The sequence below is a fragment of the Calliopsis andreniformis genome, chromosome 1 (genome assembly GCF_051401765.1).
Source record: "Calliopsis andreniformis isolate RMS-2024a chromosome 1, iyCalAndr_principal, whole genome shotgun sequence".
Classification (NCBI taxonomy): domain Eukaryota; kingdom Metazoa; phylum Arthropoda; class Insecta; order Hymenoptera; family Andrenidae; genus Calliopsis; species Calliopsis andreniformis.
The window spans coordinates 429,324-449,235 of NC_135062.1; the positions used below are offsets into that span (position 1 = coordinate 429,324).

Below are 19,912 nucleotides of genomic sequence, written 5' to 3' on the forward strand. Positions count from 1 at the left end.
AAACATATGTTTCATAAAGAATGTACGGAAATTCAACGTACATGTTACTCTGACGCGAAAGAAACGACGAAAATATCGGTTTTTGATTTTTTTGAAAATGGCGCACCAAACCGAAAAATCTGAAAAAAATCAGGGATACTAGTAACAACATTATGTATTTACTGTAAAAATATGATTGTAGTTCTGCGATTGCTTCAATGCGAAATTCGCGTTTTTTGGCGTTTTTTTGCGTTTTTTATTTTTCACGGCTTCAATTATCGTTTTAAAAATCTCAAAAAATTCCACAACATGTGTCTTGGTATCTGATATATCTCTGATTTTTTGTCGAATTTTTTATTCAGTAAGATGCGAGTAATTTCCAAAAAACTTGATTTTCTATTTACCCTCATAACTACCCCCCAGGTTGAGTTACAGGGTTGAAAATTGCCACAAACTAGTTTTTTGTAATAAGCTATCGAATGATTCATTGGAAGTCGGATTTGGTTTGGGGGCACTTTTGACCCCCTTATTCGGCTAGGCCCTTTGGAAAACATTGCTGAAGAAGACGCCACTGAAGAGGAGACATCGCCAAAGAGGACGCCGAGAATACCACAACCGCCACCGAGAACGCCGCAACCGCCGATGAGAACAGAAAACAAGAATTGGATTTTGTATATGATATCTTGTCAAGACAAACAGAAAATGATCATTCGTTACAACTGCTAGGCGAAGGCTGTCGTAGAGGTATTCCGTAAGAAAATTACGAAAAAGTAGAGGATATTATCAAAGAGGATACTGCTATCAAGGACGCTACCGAGGAAATCACCGCTATCGCAAAGGATATCGCTATCAAGGAGAACATTGCCAAGGACATTACCAAACACATCGCTATCGATGAGAATACCGTCAACGAAGAGAACACCGGCGATTTGAAGAAGGTAAAAATTCATATTTCTTGTACATATGTGTACTAATATCTTGAATTGTAGACAATGGTATTTAATATGTAGTTATTTCACAGAATGGCAACAGCTATCTCTCTCCAGAAAACTAGTACTTGAACAATTCGACAAAGTTGAAATATACTTCTTAAAAATATATAGCAAATATTAGTTATTACATCTAAATTTGCCACAGGACTTCAATACGTAAATATGCATTAGCTTTATTTAATATCGTACGATATTTTTGTACTCATTTTTCACGACAAAAGTGCATTGCTTAATTTATAAAATATGTACCAAATTTGAATATATACATAAATACTAAAATGAAAAAGAAGAAAGTATAAATATTTAATTTATACTTGAAACCTGATTTAAAAAGTAGGTTTCCTATACAATTTTTTCTTCATTTTTATATTTCTCAGCACCTCATAGTTATCCTAAAATATTAGAATAATTCTAGTAAAATAATTAATATAAGTTTACACATAAATGTCAATTGAGAGTTCTATTTGAATTGTAGATAGTATATGTTAGTAACAGAGTGCGAAAAATACATCTATTCCGTTTTCTTCTGCATAGAGTGCGCCAAACTAAAATGGTATTTGTTACACATGTCTCGCCCCTGCGGCAGTCACCAGGCGGCTAAATAAAGACGGGCCGAATAGTATTCAGCTCTCGATACAATAGCGCCTTGTCCCCCGAGCAGTTTACTTGTATTGAGGTAATGCTGTATCTAGTTCAACTTTAAATACACCCGTGGAACCTGTTCTCTAGTTCTTTACATATCAAAGATTTGGATATTAACACGTTCTGTGTTGAGATGATACTGATGCACTATCTCAAAACTCGCCATGTTACTCGCCGTTAACTGAACACAAATGTCTTACGTGTCATTCCACGGGAAATCGGACACTTTTTAGAGCAACACCTGGGATTTTGTTCAAATTTAGATATGTTGTAAACTTTAGTGATATTAAAACGTATGTTGAAGGACTTTTCAAAATTTTGAAAATTATTGATTTTACAGGTACGCAAAATATAGTGCTAACTTTTTTCCAAAAAATGTAGTTTCAAACAACTTTTGAACCACTACACTTTTGGGTAGTTATAATGAACACATAAGAGTACTAAAAAAAAAGTTGTTTCAGTTTAGAAAAAGCTTTTTTAAACACTTTTTCTCTCATTTTTTTAAACAAATGCGATGTTTTAGTATCGGGTACGATTTTAAAAACTTGAAAAAATGATGATATAGTTCTATTCGTTCTCTTTACAAACATATTTTAAAAAATATAAACATTTAAAAATTGACCAAATGAAAATTGATTGAAGGTAACGCTGCGTCGCGTCGAAGCGTACCGCGTGCAGTCTGAACGTACGGCACTAGCAGCTAGGCGGCTATACCTGTCATTAATGTAGAGGGTACACAATAATTAATTATTTAATAATTTTTACTATTTTTAATTTTGACTATTAGAGTAAACTATAGTCAACAAATCAGACAGTATATCTGTCAGTACGTATGAATGAAAATGTCTTGTTCAAGGAATTATTTTAGCTAATGTGCGTCTTTCTGGTAGTAGTTCTGAATGTTCTTTACATTCTTTAACTGAGCAAAATTTAAAATTAATATTCTCAATGTTCGCAGTAGCTCAATTGAACAATTTCTGTGGTGTTATGATTTAATATTATAGTGGACTTTATAAACTAACTCGAGTTGTAAGGCATTTCAAGAACTCGTCAACACCATCGCATGTGTTTTTGCCAAATAAAGTTGTAAAAAAGTGCCACTCTGCATGAATTCCAAAATCTTCGAAATGAAAGCTGCGGTTAAGTAAATTATATTTATTTTTGTATTGCTAAGAAGCCCCGTCAGAAAAGTATTTAATTTTTGTAATACCAGCACCATAGTTTTCAATAAAAAACTGTATTAAATGTATCTAGACACGCGGTAGCGTCTCGACGCTAAGTATGTACATGAAAAAGAACACCATGTACATACAGTATGTCCCACGAAATCCTGGACAGTCGATTATTTGGTAACCTATTAAAGATACGAAAAAAGTTTTTATATAAAATTGAATGGCAAAAAGGGGCTGATTTATTGGCCATAACAATTTTTTTTTATCATTATTGTTTACAGAGATATGAAAGCTAAGTTTGGTTTTTTAAATGGGATTATATATTTTTTGTTTGATCAATAGATAATACGTTTCAATACGAATGCAGCAAACATTAATGTATACACCTTTTTTCAAATAGTTTTTAATATATTACGCGTAAAAGTTTACTAATTTTCGGTACAACAAAATCTGCGAGACCAGGAAGCACAGTAGGAGGTCTCGACTCTCGACCACACTTACAATGCTACAGGATAACCCATGCCTCTTGAAACTGATACGAAGAGACTGGGGTAGGAACGGCAGGCCTAAATTTTACAAAAATAGTTTTTTTCACAACCATTACCTTTACAGCATGCAGAAAAATATCGCCCATGTTTTAGTAGAGAAATAAAACTAAAGCGTTGCTCATACTTTGAAGTAATTAACAAATTAGCAATACATTTGAGTGGAAAATACTTATGATGGCAAGATATTATGTACCACAAGAATTTAATATTAGAATTTGAATTTAAATTCGTACAAAAGGGGTAGAGAAACTTTTTCAGATGTGAATGGTATTACTACGGTGTATACAAAATTATTGTGTAGAATTTAGGACTGCCGTTCCTACCCCAGTCTCTTCGTATCAGTTTCAAGAGGCACGATACGGTTTAACCCGTAGCATTTTAAGTGTGGTCGAGAGTCGAGACTTCCTACTGTGCTTCCTGGTCTCGCAGATTTTCTTGTACCAAAAATCAGTAAACTTTTACGCGTAATATCTTAAAAACTATTTGAAAAAAGGTGTACACATTAATATTTGCTGCATTCGTATTGAAACGTATTATCTATTGATCAAAAAAATATATATATAATCCCATTTAAAAAACCAAACTTAACTTTCATATCTCTGTAAACAATAATGATAAAAAAAAATTGTTACGGCCAATAAATCAGCCCCCTCTTGCCATTCAATTTCATAAAAAAACTTTTTTCGTATCTTTAATAGGTTAGCAAATAATCGACTGTTCAGGATTTCGTGGGACATACTGTGTCGACTGTCGCTGCCGCGTATCTTTACTCGAAAATTCAAGCTTACCTGAAACTTGTTTCATTAATATCTCATCACACGGACAATATTTTCTAAATTTAAAAGCATTTTTCTTATGTAAACCGCATCTGAGCTTTCGAATGAGACCAAATTCAAGAAAATCGGTCAACCTATGTCAAAAATATCGTAATATCATGTCATGGATCAGTCGAAAATTGTATGATTTTTCTTTTGATTCTTCTTATGATTTTTATTCTTCAGGCAAATTTTCGTCAACATAATACGTATACGCGTTACACGCACATATTCAGCCAAAAGGAACTAACACATGTTTCGTTCATCGACTCTCGAGATCATTCGGCAGGGAGGTTATCTGTTGCAAAAGGTTGTAGAACGGAGGAGAATCTTCATTCGCACAAGTTTCTGAAAATTTGTGCCATGCTTGTGCGAAATATGTTCTAACAAATTGCAGCCACAATTCTCATTTAAAACATTATCATTTCATTGTTTTAACTGCTTTCAGTTTGTAATTAACTAGTTGATAAACTCTTCTGTAATGCAACAGAAATTTCAAATATTGATATAATAAATACTCGAAGAAAAATTACGATAGAAATGTATGATTGTTACAACAAATATAATTATACAAGTACTACTATCAGTATAAATTGTGTGGTATACGTCTTGCACTGCCCAAGATGTTAAAAAAATCATTTGAATTTTAAGACATAATAAAACATAATTTTACAAGATGGATAAATCTGACAAATGCTTGCAATAATTGTGATAGTTAAAATACAAACATAATGAAGAAAGTCAATATAACTGCTTCCAAAACAAATTCTAAGGTATTCTCAGATCAATACCATACCTTCTCTCGCAGGCTTTCAGATAATTTGTGAATTTAAAACTCTGACAATATGAGTAGATTTTCATTATGTTGCATTTTAAAATATTTCTAAGGTCATTTTAAGTTTTAACACATTACGTACACTTTCATTAGTTTACAATTTCTAAATAATTCTTATTCATCGACACCTTAACCTTGCCTGGCCACGCCAAGTTGAACACAGCATTTTAGCTGTGCTAGTTGTGTCATCTTAAGTGTAGTTGGAAAGCACTAAATCTTACATTACGTTACATAGTGTCCCCTTTGCACATTCCTTTATGTACTTGCAGCTCATTTTGATTTCACATTGTTTTGTTACACAGTACTAACTTTTTCATGTACTTGACGTAATTCTTTTACTATTTTGAAGTTGTTTGTTAGGTTTGAAGTAAACGAACAGTTATACTATCATGTTCATGATAGTCTGATATAATGACAAAGTTGTCATGTTTTAGCTTGTTATCCATTCGATGATAAGCAATGAATATATGTATTGTTGCTTGTTTGCCAGGCCAATGGTAGTTCTGAATTCCATCTTAAATTAGAAATGAATAATATTCTGCGAAATCTCCAACAACAAATTTATTAGGCTACGTAAATGACGGGTACAGCCGCCTAGCCGCTAGTACCGTACCATTAGGCTGCACGTGGTACGCTTCGACGCGACATAGTGTCACCTTCAATCAATTTTGATTTGGTCAATTTTCAAATGTCCATATTTTTGAAAATATGTCCGTAAAGAGATCGAATAAGACTACCTTCTTATTTCTTTCCAAATTTTTAAAATCGTACCCGGTACTAAAACATCGCATTTGCTCAAAATAATTACAGAAAAAATGTTTAAAAAAAGCTTTTTCTAAACTAAAACAATTTTTTTTTAGTATTCTTATGTGTTCACTGTTACGAATAGAGACAAATGTTTATTTTTAAGAATATTTTTTAAAAATAAGTTAATTTCTTTTTGTCGAATTACAACTATTCCTCATAGCACAATTAATTGTTAGGAATATCGGGACACAAACCAGCCGAGATACTCCGATTCTCCAAAACATCCGTGCATCATACGTCCTAAAGATTTTGGGAGTCCTTGAGCGCTCGCTCTGGTCAATGTTAGGATTATTGCACTGAACCCAAGCAACCCTGTTTGCATCGTTCGGACAGTCCTGCAACGTGCATGTACATGTCTTTTTTTTAGCACTTTTCCTTTTTCCTGTCAATGAAACGAAAGTTTCGTTACGGATGTAACATCGCTATACTACCCAGAAGCATATTCTTGTACGGTTAGTGGTTCAAGAGTTACAATGTTTTGAAAAAAAAGTTAATACTACACTTTGCGTACCTGTAAAATCAATCATATTTTCAGAATTTTGAAAAATCCAAATTTGAACAAAATCCGAGATTTTACTCCAAACAATGTCCGATTTCCCGTGGAATGACCCTTATGCGATAACGCGTGAACAGCAATTTATAAAGTCTTGAAAAAGTCTTTTAGATATTCATTGAAAAAATTGTGTTGTTTAATACATTTTATAACATAGATACATAATTGTAGCTTTATTACATTTTCATTCATTAAATTCTACAAGCATATCCAATTGTTGCATATCTAATTTTCATTCTCACTGATTAAGCTTCAGTGACCATTTAGATAATGATATTCTTGAAACTAAACAACAAATACAGATAATTACACTAAGATAAAATTATTCATGTTAATAAACATTGCTAAGTAAATGTTGTTGCATAATGTAAATATATGTAGATATTGTTGCATTACTAAAGTGTTTACTCTAGATATTGAATTTTTAGTATCAAATATTTTTGATAAATGAATCAAATTATTTTTGTTAACTACTAAATTTAAAAGCATTAACTGTTAATATATTTTCCCACAGAATTCGTTACTTTCATAAAATTTTACGCAAAGAAACAAAGCTGACTTTGAAATCTTTAAAATATCAGTGCCTTAAAAAAAAATATGAATATGATGAACTATCCTCCTTAAAACTGTACAACTAACTATAGTTTAGGTTTAGAAGTTAATCAGAGGATACAAGTTATATTATGTTCAACAATTTGAGGCACCAGATGTAAACAAAATATTCACATGTTAAAGAAAATGACAAAAGTAGCATTCATAACAAGTGACAGACAAAGACTATCAAACATTAGTTAACTGGTAATAATAATGGCAGATTGTATCATGTTATAAAAAATGTCAAATTATTGTAGTCTGCATCATTACTCACTATTTGTGTTTGCATACTTGTTATGTGTATTCATAGTTATTGTATTATAATTATATTTGTTGTTTCATTTTTGAGTTACATTTATATTTTATTGTTTCATAGTACACACACCATGTAGGAATTACAAATACATTCCTATCCTGCCAAAATGCTGTCACCTGTATTTGTTTATACCTGGTGATTTGACTTGTCAAATACAGTTCTATCTACATATCATGTACTATTGTTCATGATTATTTGTTAAATTTAATATAAATAATATTAAATATTTATATATAAAATGTGTTAAAAACTATGGAGCCAAAGCTGCAAATTTGTTACATGAAAAAAATAAAAAGGTCCTTTACTAAGATGCAATTTGAAGTTCTATTTCCAAAATAATTATAGCTGAAACTGTGAGATTTTTTTTTCCTGGATAGGCTGTTTAACATTCAAAATGCTAAGAATATTGATAATTAATTGTCTCATGACAATTAGTTGACAAATAGCAGTCTTTGTAACATTCAACCAGTGAAGATTTTAACTTTTGTGTCAAGTTTAAACCTTGCATGGACAGTCATTTATTAGCTACTAGCTACTAATGTTCCAGAACTGTATTACCCATTATAAATATAGTCAAAATGCTTAACTCTTAATTTTCAACTGTTAGTACTTTAAAAATAGAACTTGGCTTTTTGATCTCATTTTTCCTAAAGAAGTAACAGCTTCTCCCTTATATCATTGTATTGGGTCATTTGGTACATAATTGTAATGTTAACAGTTTGTATACCAAATACATATAAAACATATATTTTATGTAAATATATTTATCAGAATTAAAAAAAAATATTCTGTGATTTAATAAAATTAAGAATATAATAAGTAGGTATTCTTACACAAAACATTGAGGATGCCATAATTCACCATGCGAATTCACAATCTTTTCATGAGGTACAAATCCCTCCTTGCATCGAGAACAAAACATATGATCCAGAGACATTTCTGTAACACTTTTTTTTAAAGTATATGTCAATAAAAACATGGCACAAATCATGATTCATTTCATATTCCATATATTCAATGTTTATTTACAAATTTAAAAAAGGAACTGATAGAATCATACATATAGCTTTTTATTTAAAATAGGTAATATGAAATAAACTTAATGAAAGATCAAATTTGACAAAATGCATGAAATAGAAAACTTCTGTTACTTTCAAAATAGAATCGCCTATTTTTAGTATCCACTTATAGTAATTAGTTTATAAATAATCATATTGCTTCTTTATTTATAATAACTACTTTACATTCAAATTGCTTTTTTTCCAAAACTACAGAAATAAAAGTTTACAAATTATCATCATATTAAAAATTCATATACATTAACATTTTAAGTGTCTCAGAGGAACAGATTTTAAATTATATACCTGTAACTTAACTTTTGAAGACGGAAGAAATATCCTAAAACACTATTTCGCAAGAGAAATAATTGTGCTTACCCTGGCATTCTTTTAATAATAAAGAAGAACTAAGTAAACTTCACGTTTTTTTATGGTAATTGTTATTTTATTTTTTGAGGTTTTATAGTATTAAACATTAAATAATACACACTATTTAGGGAAATATGAAATATTAAAAAAAAAAATAAGAATACAAATATTTATTATGACACTATAGTTTTGCCTAAAATCGAGTTTACTACGTAAAATACGTGTAAAATGTACACTTTCTCATATGCGTGGGATTTACGTAAAACTAAAATTGATTCGTCATAACCTTAAAACAGAAATTACATCAGTCAGCACTACTTATAAACAACTTCATTTATCTACGATGACCAATCAAACACTGGAAACATAACGTAGCCTTTTACGAATATTTATCATAAACAAGAAAACTCACCTAGAAAGAAACTAGTGCATAGTAAAGTCCCTCAAGAAATTGTAAGATTTGAGGATTTCCTACCGCAGCGCCGTCTACTGTAAATTGACGAATGACAGCTTACGATAGTTCCACTCTAAAGAAGAATATTCTTCGGTAGTTTCGCAGGGTTCAGGATTTGCAGAGTTCACGAACTGAAAAACCTAACGAAAACATCGTCCGTGTAAAAATGTACACCCAGCACATATGTAGAAATCGTCCGGTCTTACCAAATCCCAACAAAAACACTATCAATGTAAAACATGCGCCAAGTATGTATATTCGCAAAAGTCGTGATTATTCCGATTACAGCAAAAATATTGTCAATGTATCTCCACAAAAACACTATTGGTGTATCCCAGCTTTGTGTTGATTGGTGAAAGGGGATAACCTTTGCAAAAAATAATTAAATCCCAACAAAAACACTATCAGTGTAAAAATATGCGCCAAGTACATTCGCAACAATCGTGATTATTCCGATCACAGCAAAAATATTGTCAATGTATTTCCACGAAAACACTATCAGTGTATCGCAGCAAAAACATTGTCGGTGTAAAAATGTACACTCAGTACATTTGCAAAAATCGTGGTTATTTGCCTCTTACATAGTATAGAAATGAAATAAAGCCAAGTACACAAGCCTTCTACAGTTTATGTGAATAGTCCAGTGTGCGTTGTGAAAAATTTGCGAGATAAGCATCACTTTAACAGTCATACACAACCTAACAAAAATATCGTCTTTGACAGTGTATCCCAACAAAAACAATATCGGTGTATCCCAGCAAAAACAATATCGGTGTATTCCAGCAAAAAGATTGTCGGTGTAAAAATGTAACACTCAATACATTTGCAAAAATCATGGTTATTCCGGACTTACAAAATATTGAAATGAAATAAAGCCAAGTACATAAGCCTTTTATAGTTTATGTGAATAGTCCAGTGTGCGCTGTGAAAAATTTGCGAGACAACTATCACTTTAGGAGTCATATAGAAATTGAAAAAAAAAAAATAAATGAAACGTACTTGGCGGGCCCTTTTACGAAGGAAATGTTTTTACCAGGCTTGGATTAAGGAAGGAAAAAGGACTAAGAGAGATTAGAGGGAGTAGGAGAAATTAGAAAGGATATAACCTCTAGTTATTATATCAAAAGCTTCGATAGAAACTTGTGCTAAGTACATTACATTCGCGCTATGAGTGGTGGGGGTGAATCAATTATACATCAAATAAGCGATCCTATCCGCTATAATAAATTTAAATACTGGTAACAACTGAGCGAGGATTTCAGAACTGCATTTGTGGCACAAGTTTATTCGAAACTCTCTGCATCCCCTAGATCTGGTTCTGGCAGAATTAATGGCAATGTTTTTCCCATTAAAACATTTCCTTCGTAAAAGGGCCCGCCAAGTACGTTTTATATTTTTTTTTTTTTTTTCAATTTCTGTATGACTCCTAAAGTGATAGTTGTCTCGCAAATTTTTCACAACGCACACTGGACTATTCACATAAACTATAAAAGGCTTATGTACTTGGTTTTATTTCATTTCAATATTTTGTAAGTCCGGAATAACCATGATTTTTGCAAATGTACTGAGTGTACATTTTTACACCGACAATCTTTTTGCTGCGATACACTGATAGCGTTTCCGTGGGGATAAATTGACAATATTTTTTGCTGGGATCGAAATAATCACGATTTTTGTGAATGTACTTGGCACATGTTTTTAAACTGATAGTGTTTTTGTTGGGATTTAATTATTTTTTGCAAAATTTGCCCCCTTTCTACAGTCAACACATATGTGCTAATATACATATATCAATTTGTCGCTACTATTTATTTACATAGTATTCAATATTTCGATACTTCTTAAGACCGGAATAATCACGATTTTTACAAATGTACTGAGTGTACATTTTCACACAGACAATATTTTTGCTGGGATTACAATTATACAAAACTACCCCGAGCACAAATTGTTGGGTACGGGAGGAGAAACACCGTTGAATGGTTCTGCAGGTGTTAAAGAAACAATAATTAAGAAAGCAATCCTGTATCTTCTGCCGTGTCATGATTTTGGGAGAAAAAGGACGAAAAACAACCACAGCCGCAACCATCAGAGTCAAAATCGCAAAATACAAAAATAAATCCAGAAAAGAAAAGTCGTGAATAAACATGTGATTTATAAGTTATAGTCACATAAAAGTACAATAAAAATCAAAGTAGAAGCTTCTTTTGTTTATAACTATAATTGTAACTTATCACTATATATGTTAATTAACAATATACATGTTTACTTATGATTTTCTTTTTCTATATCTATTTACGACTGTTGTAACCCTGATAGTTGTGGCTGTTGTGATTGTAGCTGCAAAAAGTAATAATTACTTTCTATAATTAATAAATTTATTAATAAAATACTTTTTGTTTTTTTATTTTGGTTCCTTTTATGATACTATATTTTCTAATGAAATATGTGTACTTATGATTTTCGTTTCCTGTCCTTTCTACTTATTGCTACTGTAACCCTGATAGTTGAGGCTGTTATTCTAATTCGGACACTGTGTACGATATTTCCATTTCATTAAAAGAATTTTAATAATTAGTAACTGTATATAACTTACATAGTTTTAAGCACAAAAAGCTTCTAATTTGATTATTAATTGGTGCTTGATTTACAAAAATTTCTACTTCAATTATCTATAAATATAAAAATTGATAAGCGCATACATAATGTTTATGCCTGATAATAACTGATAATAACTGAAACCATAAAATAAATTTAATTAATAAATTAAACTTAAAACATATAAACTCCTTTAGTACTTTCATTTAAAGTACACAGTTATAGAGATAATAAAACTCAGATACGTAACCTCTGTCTCAACAAACTGTCAAACGAAAATTATATAATCATAAAATTTACCTGATTTAAAATAATAATCACAGCAATTTCAAAAAAACCGGTAATCAATACACGATTACTAAAAATATCACTGCTAGTTTATAAACATTTTTATTTATCCAATAAAAATATATTTATTAACAAGAAGTTTCACGACATTATTCATATTATTTATTCGTACTTGGCGCGAATCTCTGCTAAAACTCCTCATATGTTACCAATCACTTCAATCGAACAATGTCGACACACTTTTAAATTGATTTAGGACTAGGAAAATCGCATTTGGTATCTTTCTCATTTGCGCAAATTTACATAAGTCTATCTTTCTCGCTCTAAGACAGCTAGTGATATAGTTCTTACAGACATATTTCTAGAATATTATCACCCATTTTCCGGCACACGAGCCGCTCTATATGCTATTTTTTCGATAATGCATACACTAATTTCATTAATATTTGCATCAATACGTAGAAGGTTCACAGAGTTATAATTAATCAACTCCCATAAAGAATACACCTCAGTCAAATAATACGGGATGCGAGAGGTCCGATCGGGCGACTGTAATCTCTGGACGCGCGGGTCGCTTACCTGAAGCGGCGCGCATCACTACCTATAACTGTTCACAGCGCAGTTAGTTTTACGAGTTCCATTTTCGGCAATAGCTTATTTTGTAGGCTAAAGTTCAAGGAATATGGTCATATTTTTTTTTTAATTTTTGACCCCCGATCCTCTAAGGGAAATTTGCAAAAGAAAAGTTTGTTTATACTTTTCCATATTACAAAAAACAGTTTCCAATTAAACAATATATTATTAAAATAGGCCAAATCATCCCGATTAAAATAAAAAAAAATCAACTCAATACGACAAATAGTTCCTGAGATAAAAATTCCAAAGTACACCCCGGTTTCACGAAAATAGGCAAAAATTGAAAACTTTGACCGCCTGTATTTTGTAAACAAATTTGATAACAGCAAAATGATGACTTAAACCCAACCTAATTTCATGTGGACTACATCATATTCAATTTTGAACAAAATCCCTGATTTCGAGGTCACAAAGTGATCGATTTGGCGTGGAATGACCCATAACTCTTATTGCGCTATTCTGTGAATTTAAAATAAATGCCTCTAAATTTAACATTTATGCCTTGGACGCGGCAAAATTATATACAAAAAAATATGCGTGGTATCCAATGCCTACAACAGTCCAAAAAATTTTGATACACGGATTTCAAGAAATCGAAAATGCACTTCTTCCAATTGGGCAGTTTTCAGAAGAACCTTTGGAAGCCCGCAACAAGGACATCAGAAAATATCGCGCAGACTTTTCTCGTAAGACATCTAGGATAGAAACATTGGAAGATGTATTTCATAGATTGATACTTTCTTCAGATCCTGTTATTTCAAGCACCAGAGATAGACATACAATTAAGAAGGCTATCAAATGTCTCCCATTACAAGTTAGAGAATTATTAAATGAGCCAGAAGTAGAAATAGCAGTAGTGAAAGAACAGTAGCAAATGATTTACACGAAAATAACGATGGGGACAGAAATACTTTCGATTTCTTTGTATAAATGCTGTAAAAATGTTAAATAAAATGACTTATATGCGCACATATGAGAATTTACAATTTCATTTTTATTATGTATAATTATGCAAATAATAATAACAGTTAACGTAAAATATTTTTTGATTCATTTATTGAAATGCGTGTTCTATTGAATTAGTGAAATGATAATATAAATCAAAATTAGATATAGTTTTCAATGATTTTGATATTTTTTAACATATTTTTCCGTCATCTTGAGTCCACCATTTTACTTCTTGCCATTTTAACTTTATATTTATTATCAGTGACCTCGAAAACCCCAGAATACCAACTATCATTGATTCCAGTATTTTCTTCGTTACACTAGACCGCCATCTTGAGTTCACTATTTTGTTTTTTTATTATTTCGACTTTGAATTCGTTATCAGTGACCTCAAAAACCCCAATATACTACTTTTCACAAAAATCATAAGACGCTTTCATATTTTGGCCACATTTTTGGGATTTTAGACCACGGTGCGCCGCGCCTAGGCGGACGCGTCGTCGCTGGCAGCCTGGACGACTCCAGCGGGCGAACGTACGTAATTATTTGCGATCTTGGTTGCTTCACCCAACATTATTCTACATTATCTCCGAGCATTTGCAAGTTTAACCCTTTGCGCTCGGATTAAATTTAGAGATGGGTATCGTACTGCTCGGAATTAATTTCCGTCGATAGAGCAGGGATACATAACACGCAAGTTTAGGATGTATAAACAAGATTTAGTAATTTTTTTGTGAACTTTAGATATATCTTTATTCCATACACTCATCTAGTGATATGTTTTTGTATAAAAATTATGTTTTATAATTCTCCTTCGTGTGATATTTTTCAAAACACTCTCCAATATGTAGGCCAGGTTTTCGAGTGCATGTATCGCAAAAATAATTTGTTTGATGCCTTCCACCCTCAATCTTTCTGTTTGAACATACAGTACAATCTTTACTTTTTACATTTTCGCAATGCCGCAATATATGCAGTTTTCCATTCAGTCTTTCATCCTTATCAGAGGTCGGTGGTCTTCCTGGTTTTGAATCTGGTCCGTCACGAAAATCACCTACCAGTTGTGCCACCAATTTTCGGACGAACATAAAATGTGACATAGGTTTTCTGCTCTCCCTTCTAGCTGACACCTTATATAAAATATAACTATTTATTGCAGAAATCTCTAATCCTCAGAAAAAAAGTTTTCGCCACCACTTGCACGATTTTCTCATAAAACAGTACGAAGTTGCTAATTGGTTAGCCTTATCCACACCTACCATGTTCATATTATAATTTATAACAACGTTTGGTTTGATAATGTTGACGGTCCCAGCTTGTTTCTTTCTTCTTTCTATAATTGTCGTACCCGATGGGTCGTAACTGCTTAGTATGGTCACTATTCTTTTATCTCTTCACGCTAATAGTAGAATATCGCCTGATCGGTAGGCAGCGACAGTATTATTTTTTGATAAAGCTGGTTTTTCAATCACAGCTGGTACATATTTCGTGTTTGTGTTAATTGTGCCAGTTAAATAACAGTTTATTTTTAGAAGTTCCTGCGCTAATGGGATCCCTGTAAAAAATCTGTCTGTAAAGATGTGGTATCCCTTTGCCTCGGGATTTGCGGTCAACAGCGTGTGATAAAGTTGTAAGACAATTCTTGAACTGACAGGGAGGTCTGGACGGATGAGAATGTCTGTAGTAACGCTTCCATAGTAGGGAAGCATAGCATATATGTATCTTGTATGGGAGTCTGACAATACATAAATTCGGATTCCCCATTTGGTGGGCTTTTTAGGATTATATGTAATAAAGCTAATTTTGCCCTTGAATTTCACAACAGACTCATCGATGGATATTTCTCTATCCGGTGTAAAATACGCTCGGAACTTTTCACCAATATAATCCAGAAAGTTGCTCACTTTTTGAATTCTCGTTGATACATTTCTATTTGTGGAAACATTTTCATTTAGATGTAACATCCAAAATATTTGCAAAAATCTTTCCCTCCGAAACGTACCTCTAAAAAATGGTATGTTTCCAATATAATCCTTAGTCCAATAATATTGCATGTTAGGAACTGGTATAGTACCCATGTTCAGGACTACACCCAAAAAATCTGTTAACTCCTTCTTCGTCACATCGATCCACTTATTCCACGGTGATCGAGTTGATAAGCTCTGCTGTTCTATTTTATTTTGGGCATATTTATTTGTCTCTAGTACAATTTTTTCAAGCAGTGTGTCTGTGAAGAAGAGTCTAAAAAAGTCGATAGGTTCCGTGCAATTCAAGGGTACATTCGGTCCAACAGTCTTCGATCCCGTCGAAAAATTAGTTCTTGATTGTGGCTCATCTGTGTACGTAACGTCTCTCCAAGTAGTAAATTCGTTTATATTACTATTCTCATTTTCATCATTTTCTTCTGTTTTACTGTCGCTGGATATTGTTAACTGCCTTACTTGTCGCTTCACGGGAACTATGTCGCTATCAGAGTCACTGCAATAGTTATCACTTTCTCTATTAGAATCAGTATTCGGGAGGCCAAAATAAAAGTCTTCATCGCTATCGTCAGTTTGACCGAACACTTCTTGCGGTAACTTTCTTTTTGCCATTTTGGGGGATAATTTTGGAATATTTTAAGAAGAGAGAATGTCTAATTACTGTTAAATACAATTTATAAAATGTCCTTCGGAATTCTACGAGGTATTGCCGAACGTTGTCGATTTCATTAGGTTCAAAAGAGGACTGACTCGCCGCTGCGTCTTGCATGGCGAGCGCTGGGTGACAACATTTGTTTAGATTGGTTTTCGTTATCTCCAGTCGATGGAGCACTGTATTAGTTTGTGAATAGGTTCCTTAGGCATTGTGGTTCTTATAGGAAAAGTGAAATCTGATACATGAATGCATACGGTATACGATTCGTATAGTTCCTTGCTGTGGTGGCTGAGAGCAGACATACGAGCGGAACGGTAAAAAGGCTTTGGTGGCTGAGAGTGGACATACGAGTACAAAGGGTTAATGCAATCAATAAATATTGGTAACTCACTCTTCGTCTTATTGTTGAAAACATAAATATAATCTCTTAAATCCTAGCTATCATTTCGAAGATTTTGGTATTAATGCTGATTGGCACTTTTTTGCAACTTCACATGGCAAAAATGCATGTGAACTTGTCAATAAGTACCGTTGACAAAGAGTGAGTTATCAATATTTGCCGGCTTGGTCGCAAATAATAACGCACGTTCAGGCTGCCAGCAACGACGCGCCCGCCGCGGTAGTGCGACTCGACACAGCGTCAACTTTCCACAATTTTCACAGGGTCAATTTTAAAATGTCCATCTTTTTGAAAGTTTGTCCATCAAGGGGAAGGATCAAACTATATTCTCCTTTTTTGAGATTTTTAAAATGGCGCACCATCTTAAAAACTTGCATTTGTTTAAAATAATTGCAAAAAAAAAATAGTTAAAAAACAATTTTTTTAACTAAAATAATTTTTTTTATGAACTTCAATGTTTTCTCTGTAAGCAACTTAAAGCTCATCTTCATCCGCTTAATAGTTCAACAGCTATAATTTTTTTAAGAAAAGGTAGCACTTAACTTCAAACAGCTATAAAATCGACAATTTTCAAAATTTTGAAAAATCCTTTGGGGTACGTTTAAATATCATTAAAGGCTATAACCTTGTTAAATTTGAGCAATCTACAAAAACTTACTCCAAAACATGCCCGATTTCGCGTGGAATGACCCATAGGCATTATTTATGTGCTTATCAGTTTTTACATATATAGATAGTTGAAGTAGAAACTTTTGTAAATCAAGCACCAATTAATAATCAAATTAGAAGCTTCGGTGAAATCTGCGGCATTTCAAAACGGAGGCAACACGTTACCTTTGAATGTTTGGATTAAGATTTGGAACGAACGACTGAATGTTAGCAGAGTGTATAAGATTTGAGAGGATGTTTGAAAGTGTGTATCGAGTGTCGCGCAGAGTTTAGAGTGCAAGCAAATCAATGAGAAAGAGAAGAGAATGACTGTAGAGAATGCGTCAGTGCGTGAATGAAAGGAAAAAGTCAATCTGATTTGAGAGGCGTAACGAGCGGACACGCAGACATCGTGTAAGAAAATTCAAAACGAGGTGAGGACGTGGCGTAGCGGATCGGGATTGAATATACAGACGGATACTCAATAAAACAGTTTCGGAGTGTAATACACTCGAACGCAAATACAAAAGTACGCGAAAGACTTCCACGTAGATCTGTCCAGCTCGAGAGGTTGACTCCATGTCAGTCCTTGCAAGAAGGTCTGCCTATACCTCCCGCGACGCCGTTAAGGGCCTAGGGTAGTCACGTGACTTTACGAGATTTCTTGGTCGGTATCTGCTGTTACAGTTTTCTTTAGAGAAATAAAATTATCCACGGACATGTGGCTGCCTAATGAATGCGAGATGGAGCCACACTGTGATTCACCTCCATTATACACACTATTATACGAGCCGTATGTACGTGAATTCGGCTCTTCGGATCACTTTGGATAGCTTCGGAAAGACAAGAGAGAAGGCAAATGTCATATCTTACTCTCGTGTTTCTAAAACGCTATTATGGTTTGGTGCAAGTCACCCGCAAGCGGCATTGAGCGGCACGAAATATTTCAAGTGTAAACTCTGATTTGATCTGCACAAGTAAATCAGTTTAATAAAAATTACTTTTCGAATTTATATAATTTGAATGTAAAAGATGATATACTTACAAGTTTTACACATTCTACGTTCTTAATACCAGCCTTTAAAAACAATTAAAACAAGTTCATGATGATTTTCTATTAATTTACTTACAAACAATAAGAGTAAACGAATTTTAGTTATCTCTTTGTATATGTGGCGAATTATTTCCAATTCGTTTTTCCTTCCGGTTTGGTCTGGGTTAGGTCAGGGTTAAACGGAGAGTCCAGCTAGGTGGTGGCCTCGATCGAAGGATGGAGGCTTTCACTAGGTTTAGATCATCCTCGGGGATGATAGGATCAATTGGATCCTGGGGGGACTCGCGGATGAGGGCGAGGTCGGGGCTCTCATCGCAATGGACATAAAGATGAGAGAGACAGAGGAAATAATTATTTGCACTGTTTGCAGCGAACGAGGAAGCGGAAGAGGGGGTCGAGGAGAGACGGCCCAGGAGGATATCACCAAAGTAGTCGGGAGAAGCAGGATAAATGAGGGGCCCCCGTCACCACAAAGCCAAGGGGTACGAGCGAAGGCAAGAGCTAAAGAAATAGACTGGTGATATGAGTTCAATGTTTTCAGCCAGCTGGAAAAAGGGGAGGCAAGGACAGACTCGGGAAACGAGAGGAGCGGAAGGAGACAGACAGAAGAAAGGGAATGCAGGATTAGGAACAGGAATGGGACAAGGACGAGGGCCAAAGGAAAGGGACATCCGGTGGGCAGGAAGGAACTGGGAAGGATCAGGAAAGGAAAAGAAGAAGAGAAACGCGTAAATTAAGAGGATGGGAACGTAAATTTAATAAGTAGACAGTAGAGTAACAAAATGAAAATAATAATGTAACATAGATAAATTGTTTGAGAGAAAAAAAAAAACTTTCCAAAGAGTCACAATGTACGAATGATTAGAATATGATGTAAGCTTAGTTAAGTATAGTTTTTCCTTTACGAAAAGAGGAGAGATAGATAAACAAATACGGTACGATGAGTAGACTAGATATAGGAGATGTTAGTGCTAGAATGTTAATATAAGATAGAGAAGGTACAGATTGTTACCAAGGATAGAGTTAGATAACGATAGTAATAATGATAATAACGAAATAACACGAAGGTGAATTGTACTTATGGGGAGGGAAGAAATGAAAGGAGATCGAAAAAAAAACAAAAATTTTTGGTATATATAGAATATGAATAATAATAATAAATAATAGAATAAGGGACACCGTGGGTGAGTGCAACACTAGGATATCACAATAGTACATAGATGGAACGAGTAAATGATTGAGAGTAAACACGTAAGCAAGAACATGTGAATAAAGTAAGGAATGACGATAGGTAGCCAATAGAATAAACAATTGTAAGAAGGAAATAAGGAGGTGCACGTATTAGTAATAAGAATGGGAAACCTGTATTTATAAGAGAAGAAGATAAATAAATAAATGAAACGTTTAACGAGAATACTGTGTCAACGTGTCAAAATAAATATACCTGGAAAGTAGTGAACATTTGAGAGAAAAAAAAAAAGAGAGAAGGAGGGATAAGATGCGTAACGGGAGGGTAGAAAGAGTCACCTGTCTTAGAGTCAAACGCGTCCTTAACGAAACTGAGTCATA

At 33.5% G+C, this 19,912-nt stretch overlaps 1 protein-coding gene and 2 long non-coding RNA genes across 6 annotated transcripts in view; 1 reads left to right on the plus strand and 2 right to left on the minus strand.

The window, feature by feature from the left end:
- Nucleotides 1-9,486, minus strand: part of Stck (LIM zinc finger domain containing stck) — a 92,385-nt gene extending 82,899 nt beyond the window's left edge. Inside the window, exons 1-3 of one of the 3 annotated variants that reach the window (XM_076375802.1) lie at nucleotides 9,341-9,486; nucleotides 9,093-9,274; nucleotides 8,087-8,200 (exon numbers count right to left, since the gene is read on the minus strand). In XM_076375802.1, coding sequence (XP_076231917.1) covers nucleotides 8,087-8,190 — 104 coding nt within the window. In that variant the 5' untranslated portion in view covers nucleotides 8,191-8,200; nucleotides 9,093-9,274; nucleotides 9,341-9,486. Of the gene's footprint in view, nucleotides 1-8,086; nucleotides 8,201-8,617; nucleotides 9,000-9,092; nucleotides 9,275-9,340 lie in introns of those variants that run through there. The other 2 variants (XM_076375793.1, XM_076375812.1) reach the window with 2 other exon arrangements.
- On the plus strand, nucleotides 705-19,709 carry LOC143177708 (uncharacterized). Of its 2 annotated transcripts, XR_013001634.1 has the most exons (4): nucleotides 1,709-1,953; nucleotides 2,256-2,345; nucleotides 18,714-18,825; nucleotides 18,885-19,709. It is a non-coding gene; the product is annotated as an uncharacterized LOC143177708 (long non-coding RNA). The 2 variants fall into 2 exon arrangements; XR_013001629.1 differs by lacking the exons at nucleotides 1,709-1,953; nucleotides 2,256-2,345 and adding an exon at nucleotides 705-917.
- On the minus strand, nucleotides 4,789-6,609 carry LOC143177702 (uncharacterized). The gene is made up of 3 exons (XR_013001628.1): nucleotides 6,302-6,609; nucleotides 5,985-6,172; nucleotides 4,789-5,497 (listed from the first exon to the last, which is right to left on the minus strand). It is a non-coding gene; the product is annotated as an uncharacterized LOC143177702 (long non-coding RNA).
- Nucleotides 19,710-19,912: the final 203 nt, after the last annotated feature.